This window comes from Spermophilus citellus, assembly GCF_964194105.1.
Source record: "Spermophilus citellus genome assembly, chromosome: 9".
NCBI classification, from domain to species: domain Eukaryota; kingdom Metazoa; phylum Chordata; class Mammalia; order Rodentia; family Sciuridae; genus Spermophilus; species Spermophilus citellus.
Window position 1 is genome coordinate 131,116,398 of NC_138191.1, and position 21,007 is coordinate 131,137,404.

At 53.2% G+C, this 21,007-nt stretch overlaps 1 protein-coding gene across 1 annotated transcript in view; it reads right to left on the reverse strand.

Annotated features, from left to right (window-relative positions):
• TNFRSF8 (TNF receptor superfamily member 8) overlaps nucleotides 1–21,007 on the reverse strand; it is a 58,809-nt gene that overhangs the window by 16,860 nt on the left and 20,942 nt on the right. The window contains exons 3-8 of the mRNA XM_081308773.1: nucleotides 18,575–18,697; nucleotides 11,910–12,059; nucleotides 8,598–8,688; nucleotides 8,056–8,225; nucleotides 5,317–5,433; nucleotides 2,684–2,836 (exon numbers count right to left, since the gene is read on the reverse strand). Of these exons, the coding sequence (XP_081164899.1) occupies nucleotides 2,684–2,836; nucleotides 5,317–5,433; nucleotides 8,056–8,225; nucleotides 8,598–8,688; nucleotides 11,910–12,059; nucleotides 18,575–18,697 (804 nt within the window). The remainder of the gene's footprint in view (nucleotides 1–2,683; nucleotides 2,837–5,316; nucleotides 5,434–8,055; nucleotides 8,226–8,597; nucleotides 8,689–11,909; nucleotides 12,060–18,574; nucleotides 18,698–21,007) is intronic.

Genomic DNA, 21,007 nt, shown 5'->3' on the forward strand with positions numbered 1-21,007 from the left:
TTTTAGTCCTGGAGACACTTCCCTGGAGCCTTCCCTGTCCCTGCTCTGATCTGACTCATCTGTCCTGCAGCAAGCTGTCATTGCGGGACTCTTCCTTCCTGTTCTCCTGTGGTACAGTCACTGTTTTTTAGGTTCCATGGATTCCTCTCTTTGCTTTTTGCCACCTCATTTAGCTGCATCAGATCTTCAAACAGCTCCCTAAGAGATGATACACGAAGAAAAGTTCTGGACATTTTACACCAGAAAATGTTTTTATTTTGCCTTGAAATTCAATTGCAATTTGGCTGCATACACATAGGTTCTGAACTAAGACGAAGGTGGTATGGTCCAGTGGAGAGTGCTAAGAGCTGACCCCCGGGCTCCCTGCACTCCAGCTGTAGCCTCAGTTCTGTGGTTTGCTCCCCCCATAAAACAAGGTGGCTGGGTGGGATCAGAGGTGCCCAGCTTTGGACTGCCCCTCAGACATTCTGACTGTGTGCCCAGCACAGTGACCCTCCTACCCCAGGTATTTACTCATGAGAAATCAAAACATCTGTGCACCCAAGACTTATCCAAGAAAATTCACAGCTGCATTTGCATCGTAACAGCCCCAAACGGAGGGGTGTGGACGTTCACCTTCACGCCTGGGTGTGGGTAATTCATTCCTCCTGCTTGCTCTTGGTTGGTCCTTTGATCTGAAATCTCGTATTATTCAAGTCAAGTGCACAGAGAATGTTGGGGTGACACTGTGGGTGTGAAGCCTGTGGCAGTGACCAGGTCAGAAGGGCCTTGGAAAACGGGCAGAAGACCCAAGGTGGCAGGGTGTGCACGGAGGGGACCAGGATGCCTTGGCTGGCAGGAGACCTAGAGCCAGCCGCTATTTGTACTGGGAGGGCCACACCGACGCGGTCACCAGCCTGAGTCCACCAAGGCACTCTGGGAAAATCACGAAGGCAGAGTGCCACCAGATGTCCCTAACCACAGGCTTGGCCCACAGGCCTCAGCAGAAGCTGGCACCTCCCTGCCACAGCGGTCCTCTAGCCCCCTCTACTGGCGATGCTGCACACTGCGCCCACAGAAGTGCTTCCAGTTCTGTCCAGAGTGGCAAAGGGATCCCCAGTAACCACACTTTCTAAAGGCCATTTTGTGTCCTCTGAAGCCTCGCTGTTCCTTTTTCATAGTATCTATGTTCACTTTACAGATATGACAAGATCTTGAGTTTTCCCATAAATTTTTTTTAAAAAACTTTATTTTTTCCTTGGAGGTGGACAGAAACCATATATTTTTTTTTATTTTCATGTGATGCTGAGGATGGAACCCAGTGCCTCACGTGTGCTAGGTGAGCTCTACCTCGGAGCCACAACCCCAGCCCCTCCCGTAAATGTTTTTAGTGTTGATTTCTCTTCTATTCCTGCCTGGAGTTCCGCTGCTCCATCTGCAGCGGTGTCTCTCTGCTTGCTTATCCTGGTGTTCTGCTCCACCAGGCGGGTTCCCTTCTAAGTCTGAGGATCTCTGCTGCTCTTTCGTATTTATCAACAAAGACTCTGCTGAATATCCAGCTGAAGGGGATTTTCTTCTGCTGAGGTGTTAGCATGTCATCTTCACAGGGTCTCTTCCCTGAGTGGGGAGGAAGGCTGTCTGGACCTTGGGCGGGAAGTGTGGGCGGGTGGGCTCTGCTTTTGGACTGGCCTATGGACGGGTGCACCCCCAAACACAAACGAAGAGGGCTTCGCAAGCAGAGTGGCAGCTCATGCTGGTACCGTAGCTTCCCCTCAGTGTCCTTATCAAAGATCTGATTGTCTTGCAAGGAGACAAATACTCAGGCTCCTCCTACAGCCTGGCCGAAGCCCGTGCTGTGACAAATTCCATGTTTTCCTTTCAGGATGTACTGACAGCACACTGAGCTCCCCCGGCCCCCACCTCCCGCCCCTCCACTTCACGGCCTTCCCTGAGCCCGGAGCCTCTCTGGAGGTGAAACAGCTCGACATGCAGGGGAGGCCCTCACTTCTGCATCCCTCACTGAGCGATCGGGTGAGCTATCCTCCACCTAGTGCCGTTTGTCACCACCTTTCATCTGGTTCCAACTTTCTAGAAACTTGTTGAGATTTCTCAGCTGCCAACGAGCCCTTTTTTTTGCCACGACCATTAAGGGTCTCTACTTTCCTGCAGCCTGCAAAGCTCACCATCTTGAGATGGAAAACTCTTCAGAAACTTTATGCTCTTCCACCTGAACTCCTAACACAGCCTTGCAGACGAGCCAAGAAAGGACCAGCCCCGTCATTCCAGGAAAAAGAATTTAAAATATATGTATATCTCTCAAGCTGGGTGCGGTGGCTGCAAACCCAGCGACTCAGGAGGCTGAGGCAGGGGGATCGCAAATTCAAAGGCATCCTCAGCAATGGTGAGGTGTCTAAGCGACTCAGTGAGATGCTGTCTCTAAATAAAATACAAAATAGGACTCTGGATGGGGCTCAGGGGCCAAGTGCCCCTGAGTTCAATCCCCAATACCTCAACAAAAGAATTATCAGAACCTCCTACCAAAATGCTGGATTTTATCCTGTTCACGGGATACAAATACTCTATGATGAAGCAAAGCCCAAGCCTGACCTAGGGACAGCTGGGGTTGAAGGTCAGCTGCCCCCTTGGAGGTGGGGAGAGGCTCAGGGGCAGGAGTTCCACCCCTTAGCTGAGTGGGGATGCTTACCCTGGGGCTGGACGACCATCCCTGGTGGGCAGACAGGGCGGGGAATGCAGCGGGCACAGGAGTTGGCAACTGACACGGCGCAGAACAGGCCTGGCCGGCACTCGCAAACACGGGAGGAGTTCCAGGAGCAAGGCACCTTCTCCACGAGGTCATCTGTGGGACACAGAGAGGGCTCAGGGGGATGCACAGGATGGAGAGCAGGAGGTGCAGGGAGGCCCCCAGAGGACAGAGAAAGGAGAGTTTATCCAACAAAAAAATAAGGAGTCCCTGGCTATTCTGTTAGGAGGACCCCAGCCTGCTCCAAATGAGACTCCAGGTCAGGGAAGGCAGAGGACAGAGGAGCACGCTGCAGGTTCTGTCCCCGTGAACTTCTCGGGTACAGACCCTTCCAGGCGATGGTAAGCGAGGGACAGCCTGGGATTGCAGGGTGGAAGGGCAACGGGCGTTGGCGGGGGCTTTGGGGGTGAGGGCTGTGTGTACCCCTGCATGCCCGGGTCGACGATCAAGCCAGACTTTACACGTGTGCACCTCTCTGCAGTGAACTGTGCCTCCAAAGAACTGTTTTTAAAAAGCATCTGGGGACAGGTGAGTGGGCTTAGGGAATGGACGAACTGCGCTTGGCCCAGACCGGGTCACAGGACGGAGCTGTTCCCGAGTCTTACTACTTCTGAATATGTTTAATATTTTTAATGATAAAAAGGGGTTTTTACCCAAAAAGAAAGCAATGAAAAAATAAAAATAAAACACTAGAGGTTTTGTAAAAGAAAAAGTGAAATACAGCTTTTATTTATTTATGCCTGGGACTCTTTCTTCTCTCTCTCTCTCTCTCTCTCTCTCTTTCTTTTTAACCAGGGATTAAACCCAGGGATGCTTAACCACTGAGCAACATTCTCAGCCCTTTTTTAATATTTTCTTTGCAGACGGGTCTCTAAGTTGCTTGGGCCTCTCTAAGAAAAAGAACCTTGCTTAAGCATGGGGGGTGTAACTCAGTGGTACGGTGCTCACCCAGTACTAAATAGGAAAAAAGGGGAGAGAAAAGGAGAAAGAAAACTTCCTGGTTCCTAAGCTGTACTGGGAGGGCCACACTGACGCGGTCACCAGCCTGAGGCCACCAAGGCACTCTGGTGGATTTTTAGGTTCCCAGCTCACACTTTAGAGGGCGGAAGGAATTCTCGGCAGAGCCGTCTCTGCTCTCCGTCTGACAGGTGACTGCAGCAGACTTTGTTTTTACAAAAATGGGCCCGTCTGCTCTCCCAGGGCCTTGCCGCTTCCCCACCAAGAAGTGGAACTGCTTTCCTTCCTTCATGGCCCCCAAGATCTGGGACTGGCTCAGCAGATAGAAATGGCAGAAATAGCACCAGGTGACTTCTTAGGCAAGGTCATAAAAGGGGATGTGGCTCTCACTGGTCTCTCTTGGGATGTCCACCTTCAGGACCCAGCCACCAGGCGGTGAGAAAGCTCAGAGCAAGTCATACGAGGCTGAGGGAGAGGGCCGAGGCCCCAACCCACAGTGACAAGGACCCACAGCCTCCAGAAGAGTCTAGCCTCCAGCCTCCAGGGTTTCCATCTGAGACCCCAGACACTGGAGCAGAGACCAGCAGTCCCCTCGGTGCCCTGCCTGAACTCCGACCCACAGAAGCCCAAGTACAGTGAATGCTTTGTTTTGCTCTGCAGTCTTAGCAACGGGGGCAGAGATGCCCAATGACCACAAATGTCCTAACTCTCTGGTCCTCCTTGCTGCAGGAAGGAGGCCACAAACAGATGCAATCACACAGTCCTGGTGGCCTCCGTGTGTGAGGGTCACTAAAAATACTGCAGTCTGCAGCTGGGCAACCTCCCCTGCCCTGTGTGGCTCTTGTGGACAACGCAGGGCACCTGCTGTGAGCGGTCACAGGAAGAGACACATCTCATCAGTAGTGGCAGTGCTTGGCTGGAAGCTGCTCCCAGGGCTGTGAACAGAGTGACAAGAGCCCAGGACCTGGGGGCACGCTCCCCTAGGCTCAAACCCTGGCCTGTGCCTTTTGGAAGTCCCCGGACCTCTGGAAGCCCCTATTTCCTCTTGTGTAAAATGAGGACAATCACAATCTCTGCACTATAGGGTAGTCACAAGAATTGATGAGACAGCCAGGCACAGTGACATTTGCCTACAATCCCAGCGGCCTGGGAGGAGGCTGAAGCAGGAGGATCGCTAGTTCAAAGGCAGCCTCAGCAACTTAGCAAGGCCCTAAGCAACTCAGTGAGACCCTGTCTCTAAATAAAATACAAAAAAGGGCTGGGGATGGGGCTCAGTGGTTACGCGCCCCTGGGTTCAATCCCTGGTACCAAAACAAAACAAAAAAAAATTTTTTTGATGAGACAAGTTTGGAACAGGTCTGGAGCAGATTTGGAAGAGGCAGGTCACCTGTAAATGCTTCCTGGAAGGAGGGACGGGGTGGGTGGAGTCCTTGGAACTCAACCATCACAAACCACAGGTGTGAGCGGGGGTCACCGGAAGTTGAGGGTTCAGAACACCAGAGAGGGAAACGGAGGCTCCCGTGGGCTGAGCGGCCCAAACCAAAGACCACCCACATCATTCGCACCCTCCAGCCCCCGTGCTCCCTGGAAGGAGCCCCGAGGGAGGACCGCACCCTCACCTCGGAAACAGCTCACACAGGCCGTGCAGCGGCCAGTCCTGTCCAGGTAGTAGTCGGGCTCACACTGCTTCCTGCAATTGGCAGACCCCTGGGGACACGGCTGCCATGGCGACGGTCCTGGGGAAGGAGGCAGAGAAGCTGGGGGCCAGGCTGCCTTGGCCAAGACGCACCTCCCCATCCTTGGAATCTCCCACCGCCGTGGCCAGCTCCCACAGCCCAGGATGGGGAGGTCCCACTTCTCCGAGGGAGCCCTGAGGCCCAGAGAGGGAATGAGCCTGAGGACACACAGGAGAAGAGCATCCACTGGCCCCTGCCTCCTTCTCGGATCCACTGCTGCCACTCGGCCAGCCCCTCCCCAGGACCACAGCCAGGTCACTCTCTGCCCTGGGCGCTGGGAGCAGCTTTTCCTGTGAGAAGCCACGTGAGAAGGTCCCCGCTGTCAGACTTCAGTCATCTGTGGGGGGCGGGGGGAGGGGGGGCGCGGAAGAGGTAAAGGAGCTGCTCTTCCTAGAGGGGTGCAGACAGGCCCACAGCCGGGACACCCTGCAGGTGCGCTGGTGACAGCAACCAGTGAAGCTCACCAGGTGCTGGTGACCTCTGCTATACTTCAAGCCTTCCAAGTCCCCAAAGGCTCCTGTACTGAAGGCTTGGTCCCCAGGCCTGGCATTATTGGGAGTGGTTAGAACTTTTAGGAGGCCTAGTAGAAGGAAATGAGGTCACTGTATGTGTGCCCTTGAAGGGGACCCTGGGGCCTGGCCCTCCCCTTCCTGGTCTCACTGCCTCGAGGGGGGCAGCTTCCTCCACCATGGGCTCCAGCCTTGAGGTGTTTCCTCGCCACACGGCCAAGGAAACCCTCTCCCTTATTAAGCTGGTTATCTCAGGTGTTTTGTCACAGTGACTGAAAGCTAAGAGTCACGATATCAAAAATCAGTTGAGTTTCCCATATAAAAGTTCAGACCATATGAAATTAATGGTTTTGCAGGTTAAAGATGGTCAGATACAGGCAATTTCACATGACTCAAAATAATACTGACAACAAAGAATCAGAAACAGAAGTACTGACAAAGATATCATTCATGTCATCGTCAGAAAGATTAAATACCTAGAAATCTGACAAAAAGATGTAAGCCTCGCTACCCAGAAAACCACAAAAGTCCCCGTGAGCCAGTCCCACCTCTCGGAGGGAGTCCTGTGGCTACGGGCAGAGTGTTTAAAGTAGGCCTAAAGCAACGCAGGTCTGCGCTCAGCACGTGCCTGGAAGGCTCCACGTGGTCAGGACTGGGTTTCCTTCAAAACGAGCTACAGGCTCGGTGCAACCCCAGTTAGGATCCCCAAAGGATACCTGCAGGGTTTGAAAGCTGATTCTAAAATTTATTTTAAAAACACAAGTTACTAAGAGAATCCAATATACTGTGAAGGACAGAGTTGGAGGTGCTGCTTGACCACCCATTATAATAATCCTGACAGTAGGTGGGCAGGGCTGGGGCTCAGGGACACTTGCCTAGCATGCACGAGGCCCTGGATTCAACCCCAGCACACCCCCAAAAGACAGAATGACGTTCACACAGAACAGAATCCAGAATCCATTCCATCAATATAGGGGTCCTTGATTTACAGCAAAGAAGGCACAAAAAAACCAGGGAGAGGAACACATTGTGGTGTTCAATGACCTCTGCTTAGACTCCAATGTGGACAGCAGATCTAAATGTGAACAGAGAAGCAATCACGATCCTAGAAAATAAACGGAGGCTAGTTTTGAGGCTCTGGTGGAGAAAAAGACTTCCAAAACAGAACACAGAAAGCCCCAATCACAATCAATCTGTAAGTGAAAATGAGAACATGTTCCAGGCCCGGTGGGTCCGCCTGTGATCCCTGAGACTTGGGAGGCAGAGGCAGGAGGATTGCAAGTTCGAGGCCAGCCTTGGCAACTTAGCAGAGTCCTAAGCAATTTAGTGAGACCCTGTATCTAAAGAAAAACTAAAAAGGACTGGAGATGTAGCCAGAGGTAAAGTGCCTCTGGGTTCAACCCTCTGTACCTAAATAAACAAATAGAGCATTTGTGCACGGTAGGCAGGCGGCCAGGGGGCAGGGGGACAGGGCATTCTGCACACAAGCAGAGACGCAGGGCTCAGGTCCAGAGTTAGGAGAAACCCTAAAACCAATTTAAAAAAAAAAATCCAGGGCCTGGGGCCGTAGCCCAGGGGTAGAGCGCCTGCCTGGCATGTGTGAGGCGCTGGGTTCCACCCTGAGCACCACATCAAATAAATAAAGAAATCAAATAGTTATTTTAAAAATCCAAGAGAAATAAAAACACTTCATTCACACAGAGGTTCGCTCCACGTCTTGCATCCGGGCCCGGGGCTCCACTCCCCAGGCCCCACCCACAGGCCCCACCCACGTAGCAGAGGCTGCTCAGTAATAAAGAGGTGTGGACTGGGGGCCAGACCCTTCCTCCCAGGAGCCAGGAGGGCATCGAGCGGACGCAGCAGGGGCTGCCTACTCTGTCCTTGGCACCCTGGCAGGAGGACGGGCCAGTGTCCCCTGTACCCGCCCCAGGCCCAGCCCACGAGGGCCTTAGAAATGCTGCAGGCGCGTGAGCCCGTCCAGGGCCTCTGCCCTGACATCCTTGTTGTCCCCACTGAGAAAGGCTGCAGCTCAGTGCCCACCCGCCCTGACTGCCACACACAGGTGGTCCAGGCATGGCCCTGGGGACAGCCCCCGGGTTCCTGGAGAAATTACCTGGACCTGGGTCTGGACTGGGCTTGCCCGCAGAGGAGGGAGGTCTGGAAGCCCCGGTCAGTGGAGGAGCATCTTCCAGGGTGTGGGAGGTGACCCCTCTTTGAAGCGTGGTCCTGGCATCGGTGGTGGCTGGGGACATCAGGATGGGCTCAGCCTGGGGAGTGGTGTCCCTGGGGAAGAAGCCCAAGGTGGGTCAGATGACTCGTCCATGGGGCAGGGGAGGTCTGTGCTCGGGGGTAACCGCGCCCATAGAGAAGGGGTCCCCAGACCCTGGCTCAGTCCCCAGCGGGCCTGCCAGAGCTCCTGGGGCAAGAGCTGTGCCACCTCGGCTTTCTGCGTCCCCGTGGGGGGGGCAGGGCTGGACGCGCTGTGGGGCCTCACGTGACTTGACCCATGCACTTGGCAGAGGCACCCAGAGTCCTGAGCCCCTGGGCTGAACCCCCTGTGCCCCAGCCCGGCTCCCCCAGGCACCCCTCGGGGTGGGTCAGCCCCACCTAAAGGTCACATGGAGGGGAACTGGAGGGGAGAAGGCCAGTAGTCACCTGGCAGGGGTCTCGCAGTCCTCTGGGCTGGCGCAGTCAGGGCTGGTCCCTGGGGAAGGTGGCCCACACTCAGTGTCCTTCTCTGCTGTGCCTGAGGAGGGGACAGCAAGGGCTTCAGAACAGGCACTGAGGAGCCCAAAGTGTCTAGGAATAGACCTCTCACCTCGCCAAGCCCAAGGCACAGATGGCCTTGGAGGACACCTTCCTGCATCCACTGCCCCTGGAGTAGGCAGCCAGGGTCTCCCGGGATCACGTCGCCCAGTGCCAGCCTTCGTGGGCAGCACTGGGCTGAGAGAATAGTCCTCCAGGAAGATCCGCAGGACGAGGCTGGACCAGCCCTCCCTGGCACTCCTCGGTGGGCCTGCTGAGGTCAGACCCAGGCCACCCGCTCAGACAGGTTCAAGGTTTTATTTCTGGTCATTGAAAAGGCAGAAAGCAGCAGCTATCTCCCTGCCGCGGCTGGACAGGAAGCGAGCATAGAGCTGCTGGTGAGCGTCCCCAAACAGACCAGCCCAGAAAGGGACAGAAATAAGAGACGGGAAGACGGGGCACTTGGATCCAGCTAGACCTGAAGCTCCCCAGAGCTATCCCCAGAACTTTCAGTGACACCTGCCCCAAACCTGGAGATGCTGTTACTTGCAACCCAAAGAGTCCTGGAGGACACTGGGGTGGAAGCAGTGGAGAGGGAAACAACCCACCAAGTGCCCCCAATTTGCCCTCTGCCAAGCTGTGCAGGCTTTCAACTGATCATAACAACACACTCTTCACCCCACAGGTGTCTGGATAAACAGAGTATAAATAATGGGCCGGTCACTGGGCGTGACATACTGTAAATTCTCAACAAATGGCATCTGCTTCTCCCCATCTGGACTCCTGCCCCTTCACTGAGAAGGTGACCTCCATCTGCGGCTCTGGAGGTGGGGGGAGCGGGCCATGCTGACTTCTGGTTTGGCTGTTCCCTGCTCTGTGTTCTTGGGCCACTTCCCCACCACCTCTGGGCCTGACTCCTCCATCTGCAGAATGGGGCTGTCACGGCCACCCTAACAGAAACTGGACACTTCAGGAGAGACAATCCATGGAAGCTCTTAGCAGGTGGTTTAGCTACGAGCAGAACTGGAAAGAGAACTTCCTTTCCATTTTACTCTCCTAGTGGTCCCGAGAGCTGCCCACTAGGAGAGTTCCACAGGGGACTCCAGACGTCAATCAGGGTCTGGCAGCCAGGGTCAGGCACCTGTGAAGTAAGACTGTCCGACAGAAATAGGACGTGAATCCCATGCGCCAATTTAAATTTTCCAGGAGAAATATTTTTTCTTTTCTTTCCTTTCCTTTTTTTTTTTTTTTTTTTTTTTTTTTTGTTTTTGGTACCAGGGATTGAACTCAGGGCACTTATCCACTGAGCCACACCCCAGACCTAATTTGTATTTTATTTAGAGACAGGATCTCACTGAGTTGCTGAGCTCCTTGCCATTGCTGAGGCTGGCTTTGAACTCGATATTCTCCTGTCTCAGCCTCCAGAGCCCCTGGGATTACAGGTGTTTGCCACTGTGCCAGGCTCCTGGAAGAATATTTTAAAAGGTAAAATGTAATTAATTTTAATAATATGATTTATTTAAAGCAATATATCTAAAATACTGTCAGCAGGCAATCAATGTAAAAATAATTGAGACGTTTTATATTCTGTTTTTCATACTAAGTATTTAAAATCCAGTGCGTATTATATATTATATACTCCCAGTACCTCTCAATGCAGACCAGCCACACTGTAAGTGCTCAGGGGCCACCCAGGGCTGGTGGTACCCCATTAGGCAGCAGAGGTCCAGGGGCTTTAAGAGCAGTCTCTGGCGCCACTGTGTGGCAGTTGCTGGAACCCACGCCTGAACTGAGTTCAGAACTGCAGGCTATTTTTCAGACAAGAGTTTCTAAGGCCCCCACGGACTTCAAATTCCACCTCATTTTGCAGATGAGGAGACTGAGGCACAGAGAGGGGTGGGAACCTGCCTCACAAGCAAAGCTTTGCAGGTAGCCGTGGCCCAGAGCAGAGCGCTTTCCACTGAGCCACCCTGCCCAGCTTGCAGGGGAGGTTTTGCATGTTCCCTTTCTGAGGCTCTCCTGTGGCCCAGGGGGAATCTGGTCACATGTGAACCCACCCAGCACCCGTCTGACCTCCCCGCCCCTGGAGCATCCTGGTGCTTGGTCCGGGTCCAGCCCAGGGAGCAAGATAGGCACCCAGACGGGGACAAATGGACATCCTTGAAAGTGGACACAGCGCTCTAAGCAATCGCACAGAGGCATGGCCTGGGGAGAGGTCAAGGAAGGGCCCTGGAGGACGCAGTGTTTGGAAAGCTCGAGGTGGAGGATTAGCTATGGGACAGGGACGGTCCCTGACAGAAGGCGCAGCCAGGAGGGGCCCAAGAGGAGCCCAAGAGCGAGGCAGCTCCCCAGGCTGCTTGAGGGTCCCGTCCTGAGGCTGGGAAGATGGGTGGACATGCTTCCCACCTTCTCCACCAGGAACAGCTAAAAGCCCGGGCGCCGTGTACAAGACGGACACAAGGGGACCGACAGGAGGGAAGAGAAGGCGGATGGGCTCAGACGAGGACCTGAGGAGCGACGCCGGGTCAGCCCTGGAGTCTGGTCGATGCCTCAGAAATCCAAGACGCAGCTGGTGGAGCTGGCAACCCGGAAACACCAGCAGGCGCAGAAAACGTCAAGCACCCTCTTATCCAAGGACGGTGTCCTCGCCACGGCATGGTGGAAGACCATGAGGTGTGTCCAAAGCCACCCACTCCCCACGCCTCCCTTCTGAAGGGCATTCTTCCTGCCATCCGGACAGGATCGGCGGCTCCCGTCCCTTCTCTAGCTATGACACACCTTTGTAGTGTCAGAAAAGCACAGAGAGGATAAGGACCTTGCCGGAGGTCACACAGCAAGTTCAAACAGAAAGCCAAGTTTCTCAGCCTTGAGCCTGGCACCTCTCCTGGCACCCCTAACTCCAACACCCCGATTCTGAAACAAGAAAACCAGCTTGATCTTTTACAAAACTCCCAGGACAGAGATTGAGGTTTCCCTCTTGGGTGTTGGAGGGAGGAGGTTAGAGAGCTCCCTCCTCCAGTCCGGCCTGTGCCTTGGCCACCAGGGTCCCTCTGAGCCTGGGACATAAGCCCAGGGCAGCAGAAGACCCTGAGTGCCAAGGACCTCATGACACTGTGAAAGGAGAGTGACCTGGCCCGGGGCTTGAGGAAGTGGGGTGTCAGAAGTCACTTGGGGGTCGGGTGGCAGGAGGGGTGCAGTGGTGGAAGCAGTGGGGACACTCACCTGGAGACTGGACCACCTGCCCCGTTGGGCAGACGGTGTGCGGTGAGCAGCGGGCACAGGAGTTGGTGGCTGACGTGGAGCAGAACGTGCCCGGCCGGCACTGGCAGACGCGGGGGGAAGTTCCGGAGCAAGGCGCCTTCTCCACGAGGTCTGCGGAGGGACAGGCAGGGTCACGCAGGGGGAGGGGGTGGGGTCAGGGGATTTCCAGGGACAGCTCAGCACACACGGCCTCCCTTCTTTCCAGAGAATTTCTGACATGAGGACAAAGGGCAGGCAGGGGCACCCGCAGCCTCCGCCTCCCGGCCCAGTCCCCAGCCACCACCCAGGTGGGTCAGAGAAATCAATCAGTCAAAGCCCCAATTTAGAAACAAGCAAAGAGGACATTGGGGGAGGGGGGCTTGGACAGTACTGCTGGGTGAAAGAGGTGTGAGACCCAGGCAGAAAACGCCCCGACCCAGGGGACACTCCAGAGAAGAGGAGGCTCAATTACAGAGACAGGAGAGCAATCTGTGGTTCCCAGGGGTAGGGAGGGTGGAGGGATGATGGTGCGAGGCTAGTCGGCAGGACACTGTGACGGTGGACACACGTCATTATCCATTTGTCAAAAGCCACAGACTGTACAACCCCGGGAGTGAGTCCTAACGTGAAGTGTGGCCTGTTGTTAATAGTAATGCATCAATAGTGGCTCCTCAGGGACAAGGGACATACCACGCTGATGCAAAATGTCAACGGCAGGGGGAATTGGTAGCGGGTGGAGGGAGGGCACCTGGGAACTCTGTATTTCCTGTTCAATTTTTCTATCCATTCCAACCGCTCTAAAATAACGTCTGCCAATTTTTTTAGCGGACAAAGGATTTGAGTCAACCTGTCTGCAAAGGCATATTGATGACCAATGAGTGCATGAAGAAAATGCTCCACATCACAAGCCCCACTGGGGTGTCTAAAGAAAAAAGACAAGAGCAAGTGTTGCCAAGAGCTGCAGTTTGGCTTTGTGGTGGTGGTGGGGAAATCGCACCCTGGGGCACTTAGCCACTGAGCTGCATCCCCAGCCCTTTTATTTTTTATTGAGGCAGAGTCTTGCTAAGTTGCTGAGGCTGGCCTTGAACTTGCAATCCTCCTGCCTCAACCTCAAGTTGCTGGGATTATAGGCGTGTGCCACCATGCCTGGCTACAGTCCCTCAAAGGTGCATGTGTTGAAGGCTTGCATCCCAGCCAGCAACACTACTGAGAGGTGGCAGAACCCTCAGGAGGTGGGGCCTGGTAAAGGAAGTGAGGCTGGTGGGGGTGCACCCTTGAAGGGGATTCTGGGACCTCCCACCCCTTTCTGTCTCACCCTCTTTGCTTCCCAGGCCACCAAAAGGTGAACAGGCCTCTTCCAGGCTCTGCCACTATAATGTACTGGGCCACCAAAGGCTCACAAAACAGGCCTAGTGACCATGGACTGAAACCCTGGCCAAGGTAAGCCTCTGTCAAGTTGAGAGTCCCCGGTATTCTGTCACGTGCTGGAAAGAAGACGGACAGGAAGGTAGGGAGGCTGACATCCTCAGACCTTGCTGGAAGGAAGGCAAGTCCACTGGCCCTTCCTGAGAAAGGTACACACACGGTCACCAAGTGGTGTCCGTGCCACACCTAGGTGGATGCCCGAGAGAACTGAGAAGCTGTGTCCACAGAAAGGCGTGGGCACGAGGGTTCACAGGAGCATTATTGGCAGCGGCTGGAAAGTATAGACCCAAGTGTCCACCGACCGATGGATGATAAAGACAATGCAGAGACCACGCTGTGCTCGGAAAACCCGTGCAAAAGAACCAACTGCAAGTTGCTGTCAGGCTGAAGACATCCCCAGGGCTGCAGAGCGCACCTACAGGGGCTCTGAGAGAAGCGTGGTCAAGGGCAACAGCAAGACTGGTGAATCCCCCTGACTTGGGTCAGAGGGAGGGGTTCTTGCAGTTGGTGGTCAGGAACAAAGGGACTTTATCCATGCCGGAATGTTCTGGTTTATCTCAAGGTCATGTCAAGGCCATCAGCACATTCCTAGAGCTGACAGTGGGTCCTGTAGTCAAGCTCCACCTACTGCTCCAATGGCTTTGTTCACCCACAGCATGCTGGGAGACTCTGGCCAGGGTCACTCGGGGGCCCTGTGGTCTTATGGTTCCAGATGGCCGAGGTCAGGTCAAGCTGAATCCCTCCAGACATAGTGCTATATTCAGCCATAAAAAGAAATGAAGTACTGACCCCGGCTCCAGTGTGGATAAACATTGAGATCCCTGCTACGTGAAAGAGAGCAGCCGCTAAACCTACGTACGGCCTGACTCCACTGATATGAAATGTCCAAAGTGGGGCAAATCCATGGAGATGGAAAGCAGACTAGGGGCCTCCAGGGGGCTGGGAGGAGAGGAGAAATGGGAGGTGAGGGTGTTTTTTGGAGGAGATGAAAATGTTCTGGGATTAGACAGTGGTGGTAAGTTGCACATTGTGAGTATTCTAGAAACCACCAAACTGTGTACTATAAAATGGTGAGATTCTTTTCATGTTATATGAATTTTACCTCAATAAAAACGTGTCACTGGGGCTGGGGTGGTGGCTCTGCAGTAGAGCGCTCACCTAGCACACGCAAGACGCTGGGTTCGATCCTCAGCACCACATAAAAAAATCAACTTAAAAAACTAAGGTACTGTGTCCAACTACAACTGAAATATATATATATATATATATATATATATATATATATAAAATATGTCACTGGTCAGATTCATTAATTAATGCTTACCGTGTCTGGAGCACAAGGGGTGGCCTTGGAAGACCAGAAGGGACAAGGCCACCCTGAAATATGTAGATGGAATTAGGTAGAAGGAGCCCACGGCCAAATATACACAGGAGGGTGGCACCAGGGAGTCGGGAGAGGTTCTGGGGCTCTGGTCCCCCAGGTCCCCAGGAAGAGGGAATCGACAGGGAGCAGAAGTAGCAGCCGTCACCAGGCTCCCCACCCTGCTCAACCTGGAGCACCGCAGAGCTGCAGGCCAAGCGTCTCCCCTGGAAGAGCCTCTGGGAGCCCCCCTGGTCACTCCCAGCCCCCGGTGGAGGGCCTCAGAAGCCCCATTCTGACCCCAGCATCATCCGATGGCATGTGTACAGGGACGAGAAGCCACCAAGCATCAGGAGAAACCAGCACCAGGAAGAGGAGCCCTAAACTCAGAGAGCCGAGACCCCAGGAAGCAGCAAAGGGGAAACGGAATGAGCTTCTGGATGCAGCAGGATCAATATCCCGAGACAAAAAACGAACTTCAGAACGATGCTGGGGTGCACCGGCTCCCCTCACACGGGCCGGAGAAGACCGCCCTTCCCAGCCTTCCTGGTCGCTGGTCGGGGGTCAGGGGTCATGGGACTACATTCTGACCACAGGACATGGGCAGGAATGAGAAGGCCCCTCTGGAACAGGTCCACGAAACCAACTCCGGGGACGCCGCACCACTGCTCAGGTTCCCTACGCCCTGGAAGCCGTGATGGGGAGGGAAGAAAACCCAGAGAATTCTCAGAAATCAGACTGAGGGCAGCGGTCTCCCAGGAAAGGCCCCAAGAAGCAGCGGTGAAGCAGCACAAGCCCGGCCAGAGGCAGGAAAGACCCCTGGATTCGCCAACTTCCGGAGGCAGCCCAAGCTCTGGGAGTGGCAGATGCCACAGAGTGGGGTGTGCCGCTGTCTAGGCAGCAGGAGCTCTGACCGGGACGCTGACAGATGCCAAGCAGATCCCTGTCCCCCAGCAAGGAAGAGGCCCATCTCTAGCTGAACCGCGCTTCCCATCCTGGGCCCCAGCTCCTAGTTTCCAAAGTGCTGCTCAGTCCCCAGTGGAGTCAATCGTTAGGTAGGTTGGCCAGCCATGACCAGGTTGGGCAGGTCAGGGCAGTATGGATGAATCAGAGTCCACAGGTCACTGGGGCTGGAGATAATAGGGAACCTCAACACAAAAGAAGCCTTGACCCCCTGGCAGCCCTAATCCCTGCTGTGCAGGAGGAAGGAAGCTCAGCCACCAGGCTCCACCCACGATCAGGTGGGCAGGGAGCAGCTGGGGGAAGACGGGGGAAATTACTGTTTCAGAAGTTCCATCCCCAAAGCTCTAGAAAGGAGCAGAAGGGGCAAAGGGGTGCATTAGGACAAAAGATGAAATTTCAACCCCTTCCTAGGCCCAGGGGCCACCTTATCAGGTCAAAGGGAGCAAAGCCTCCTGAGAAACATCAGGACTCTGTAGGTCCCGGAGCCACCGCCCTGGGGTGACCCGCTCAGTCTGTCCTGAACTCCTGCTTGTCACTCTGTGCGACTCACTGGAAACTCTTGCTGCGAGGCTGTGACACCGAGCAGCTAGGACCCCGCAGCCACTTGGCCCCGCAGCAGATCCACACCATGTTGGCCAAAAAAGTCAAAATAAGAGGATTGTGACTTTACCACAGGAGACAGTGCTGCCTTAAAAGATTCTTAACCTCTCATCAAGCAAGAATCATGACCTCTTCATTTTTTTTTTCTGGTGCTGTGGATCAGCCTTGCCCGGGCTGGGTGGAACTCTTGCCACTGAGCCACACCCCCAGCCCTCTTTTCTTAACTTTAGAGAAATTTTTTTAAGGAGATACTATCTCTTCTAATAAAAATACTTAGTTTATCTAAGATCTGTCACTTCCTTAGTTACATTTTAGTTTCTTCTTCCTCTGATACATTCAACTAAATTGAATGTAATGATTTTAATGTCATGAATAATACGCTGCCATTCTCTTAAAAGGCCTTCTCTCTCTCTGTGTCTAGTTTGTCTGGCCCCTAGCTACCCATCTTCCTCTCTCAGGAGGGGGACAGAGAGGTGTCAATCATCCAATGATGACACAAATTCCTTACCGATGGAGGACTGGGGAGGACAGCACACTCTCCTAGAGTGTGTGAATGTCTTAAAACAAACATATATAACTTTCACTTCCTACACCGCGGTCATTACATTTAAAAATATAAAGATCGCCAGGTGCGGTGGCACATGTCAGCAAACCCAGCAATGCAGGAGGCTGAGGCAGGAGGATTACAAGTTCAAGGCCAGCCTCAGCAACTTAGTAAGACCATATCTCAAAAAAAATAAATAAAAAGGACTGAAGGTATAGGTTAGAGGTAAGGTGCCCCTGGGTTCAATCCCCAGCACTGAAGAAAAAAAATAAAGATATATGTTAATATACGTAAAGAAAGAAGGAACGGCAATATTAATACCATACAGTAGTGGAATTAAGGGAACAAAGAGGTATACTTTATATGGACAAAGGATCCAACTCACCAGAAAACAATGTTCATGAACATTTATGTGCCTAACAACAGCTTTCACATATATGAGACAAACCAGAAGACCTAATGGATGTTGAGCATGGGGGGGGGGGGGCAAGGTTGTAACATATCTCAGAAATCAACAAGCAACGGTGGAAAAGAGAATGAGAATATGTATTATTTGGGCTGGGGCTGGGGCTCAGTGGCAAAGCACTTGCCTAGCATGTGTGAGGCCCTGGGTTTGATCCTCAGCACCACATAAAATTAACAAATTAAATAAAGGCATTATGTCCATCTACAACTATAAAAAAAATTTTTTAAGTGTACATATTATTTAAATAACACAATGAATAAGCTTGATCTAACAGATATATAGAGAACAAGCAATTTAACAAGCAATATACACATTTTAAAAAACACAAACTGGGGGCTGGGGATGTGGCTCAAGCGGTAGCGCGCTCGCCTGGCATGCGTGCGGCCCGGGTTCGATCCTCAGCCCCACATACAAACAAAGATGTTGTGTCCGCCGAGAACTAAAAAAATAAATATTAAAAATTCTCTCTCTCTCCCCTCTCTCACTCTCTCTTTAAAAAAAAAAAAAACAAAAACACAAACTGGGCACAGTGGTGCCCGCCCGTAATCCCAGTGGCTCAGGAGGCTGAGGCAGGAGGATCCTGAGTTCAAAGCCAGCCCCACCAACTTAGTGAGGCCCTAAGCAACTCAGTGAGTCTCTATCTCTAAATAAAATACAAAAAGGGCCTGGGGATGTGGCTCAGTGGTTAAGCAACCCTGGGTTCAAGAAAGAAAGGAAAGGAAAGGAAAGAAATAGAAAGAAAGGGAGGGAGGGAGAAACCCACACACACATACACACACTGAACACTTTTTTTTTAATGTGATTATTTATTAGGTCACAAAATCTTAAAAAATTCCCCGATCCTGTCTTCCAGAAAAACTGACACAAAAACAAACAAACACCAGACCACATTTTCTAACCATAAGAAGTGCTTATTGGAAAAAAAGAACATCAGCTCAGCCCCCAGCTCTGCCATCTTCTGGGTGTTTTGCAACTTTGGAAAAGCTCTTCACCCGAGAATCCTCAGCCCCTCACCACAAAGCAGGAATAAGAAAAGGGCCCTCCCTGGGGCAGTCTGAAGACCAAACACTGCCAAGGTGAATCCCCCCTCAGGGGACACGCGAAGTCTCTCTGCAAAGCACGGGGACAAAGGATCTTTGCTGAAGCCAATTCACAAATGCGGAGGTAAACTGAGGCGCAAGGTGGCGACCCGAGTTCTCCCACCAAACCCCGTGCTCCCGCCTCCCAGAGGCTCCTCTGAGCCCTTCAGGCTCCGGGGAAGGAGCCCTAGAAGCGAGCCAGGTCCTTACCTCCCAAGCAGCTCACACAGGCCGTGCAGCGGCCGGAGGCACTCAGGTAGTAGTCGGGCTCACACTGCTTCCTGCAGTCAGAGGGACCCTGCGGGCATGGCCGCGGCTTCTCTGGGGACTGCCCTGGGGAGAAAAGCAGAGAAGCCTCAGGCCAGGGCTGTGGCAAAGGCTTTGACCTCCTGGACCGCTGGTCACCACGCCCAGCTCCACCTACAACCCCCAAACCTATCAGTACAACTAGTGCCAAAGACAGGCACTGACCTTGCCTAAGGTCACCTGGCAGGCAGGAAAGCCACACAGGTGAGGGGAAGGGCTGTTGCAAGGATTAAAGGCACAGAAGGTGAACCCGCGTGAAGTGCTCCGGCTCCCTGGCAGCCAGGGAGACTGTCTGGAATTGGCTGTCACCTTCTTCATTGAGGGTCCGTTTCTCAGCAGGAAGGGGGAGCCATGGGGGGGGGGGGGTGGAGAGCCTGAAGATCCCAAACTAGGGTGAGGGAGATGCAGATGATCACCCAACCCCCCTGCCTCCCACTGTCTAGGCGCTGACCCTGACAGCAGGGATGCCAGGAGGAATCTGTCCTGCCCGCCACCGCACCCCACCCACAGCCAGCAGGGCCCCAAGAGCGCCTTCTGGATGGGCAGCCCAAAGGGTTTACTTCATCCTTCCAGCCAATATCATCGGCCCAGGAAGGCACATGACCCAAACAGACCAATCAGAGTACTCCTTCGTCCTCGCCCTCTGTGATTGGTTCCACAGGAGCACATGACTCAGGCCTGCCCGTCCTGGGGCCCCAACTCTGAGCCCCATCTCCAAATGCCATTTGGAAAGAGACCCTCCCACACTACTGGACTCCTGACTGAGGGGGGCATTTAAGCCCAGAGACACCAGATCATGGCCACTGCCACACAGGCATGAACACGGGCTGGACCTGCCTGTGGCTACTCAGGGGACAGCAGATGCGGGGACTCCTGAAAGCTTCCTTCAAACCCCTGAATGTGGGGCACCCTGTGGCTTCTCGTTATCGAGCCCATTGTTTCTCTGTGTCTTCTTTGGGCCTAACTGGAATTAGGCTTCTTAGTCACAACAATGAAAATTATCTAGATCAGGAGCTCCCCCTCATTTCTGGTGACTCTCGCCATTCTGAAGAAGTCTGTGGACACTGCACAGAATCATAAAACCAAAAACAGGATTTCAAAGGAACCCAACCGTATTGATAGGGTTATCAAAGCATCACACTCAACGAGGTAGAGAACATGTGGCTCTCGTTGAACAAGGTATAATAACTACCAAGTTCCAGGCAGTGTTGAGCCTAATCAATACTTTATTATATTAGCAGCAACTGAAATATTAGAATATCTGTGATTTTTGCCCAAAAAAGCTACAATTACCACTGGGCTTTGTTGCCCAAATTTCATAATGGAGGGAATTCAGAAAGGAATTTTAGTTAGAGGCTGATTTAAATAAGTGAGCCCATTCAGGTGCCCGGCCCCCTGAAATCAATCCTTGGGAGTCCACGGACCCCCAGGGTAAGAACCCCTGCTCTCAAATAACACAAAGGCTCTCTCTCAATACCACTAGCCTGGTGGCTGTCATCTCCAGCTCAGACACCTCAGTAGATCCCCAGGGGTCTTTCTGAGAGGTCAATCTGACCCCTTCACTCCTTGCTGAGAGCTTTCAAGGGCTTCTCGAGGCTCCCAGAACAGATGTGCAGGCCCCAGCCAGGGCTGATGAGGTTCTGCCCCCACATCCTCCTCCCTCTCTCATCTCAGCCACAGCTGCATCTCCCTGTCCCCCAGGGAGGTCATGCTCCCTTCATACCCCTAGACCTTCCAGCCGTAACTCCTGCCCAGCTTTCAGGTCATCACTGAAGCATGGCTGCCCCAAGACCCCTGACCTAACCCTCAAAGACCCACCAGCCTCACCTCCTCCACCTAATTCTTGCATTCATTTGTGAACTAATTCTTGTTCTTTTTTTTTTTTTTTTTTTGGATACCAGGGATTGAGCCCAGGGACACTCAACCACTGAGACACATCTCTAGCCCTTTTTGTTATTTTACTTAGAGACAGCGCCTCACTAAATTGCTGAGGCTGGCTTTGAACTCAGGATCCTCCTGCCTCAGCCTCCTGAGCCACTGGGATTACAGGCATGGGATTACAGTTTGTGAACTAATTCTTAGCATCTAAATTCCCAGAAAGCCTGTCAGCTTCTCCAGGTGGGTCTTCCCATTTCCACTCCCCCACGAGTCCCCATCACAGGACCTGGCACGTCATCCTCAGTTAACACAAGTTCTGCCAACCCCATTGACAGGGACTTCTGGCCTGGCATTCTGGGCCTCGTTCTATGGCCCCAAACTCCTGGCCCAGCATTGGGGTGCACTGCTCACCCCCACACGCTCTCGCGTTCACCCTGGGCATCTTTTCTCTAATACCCT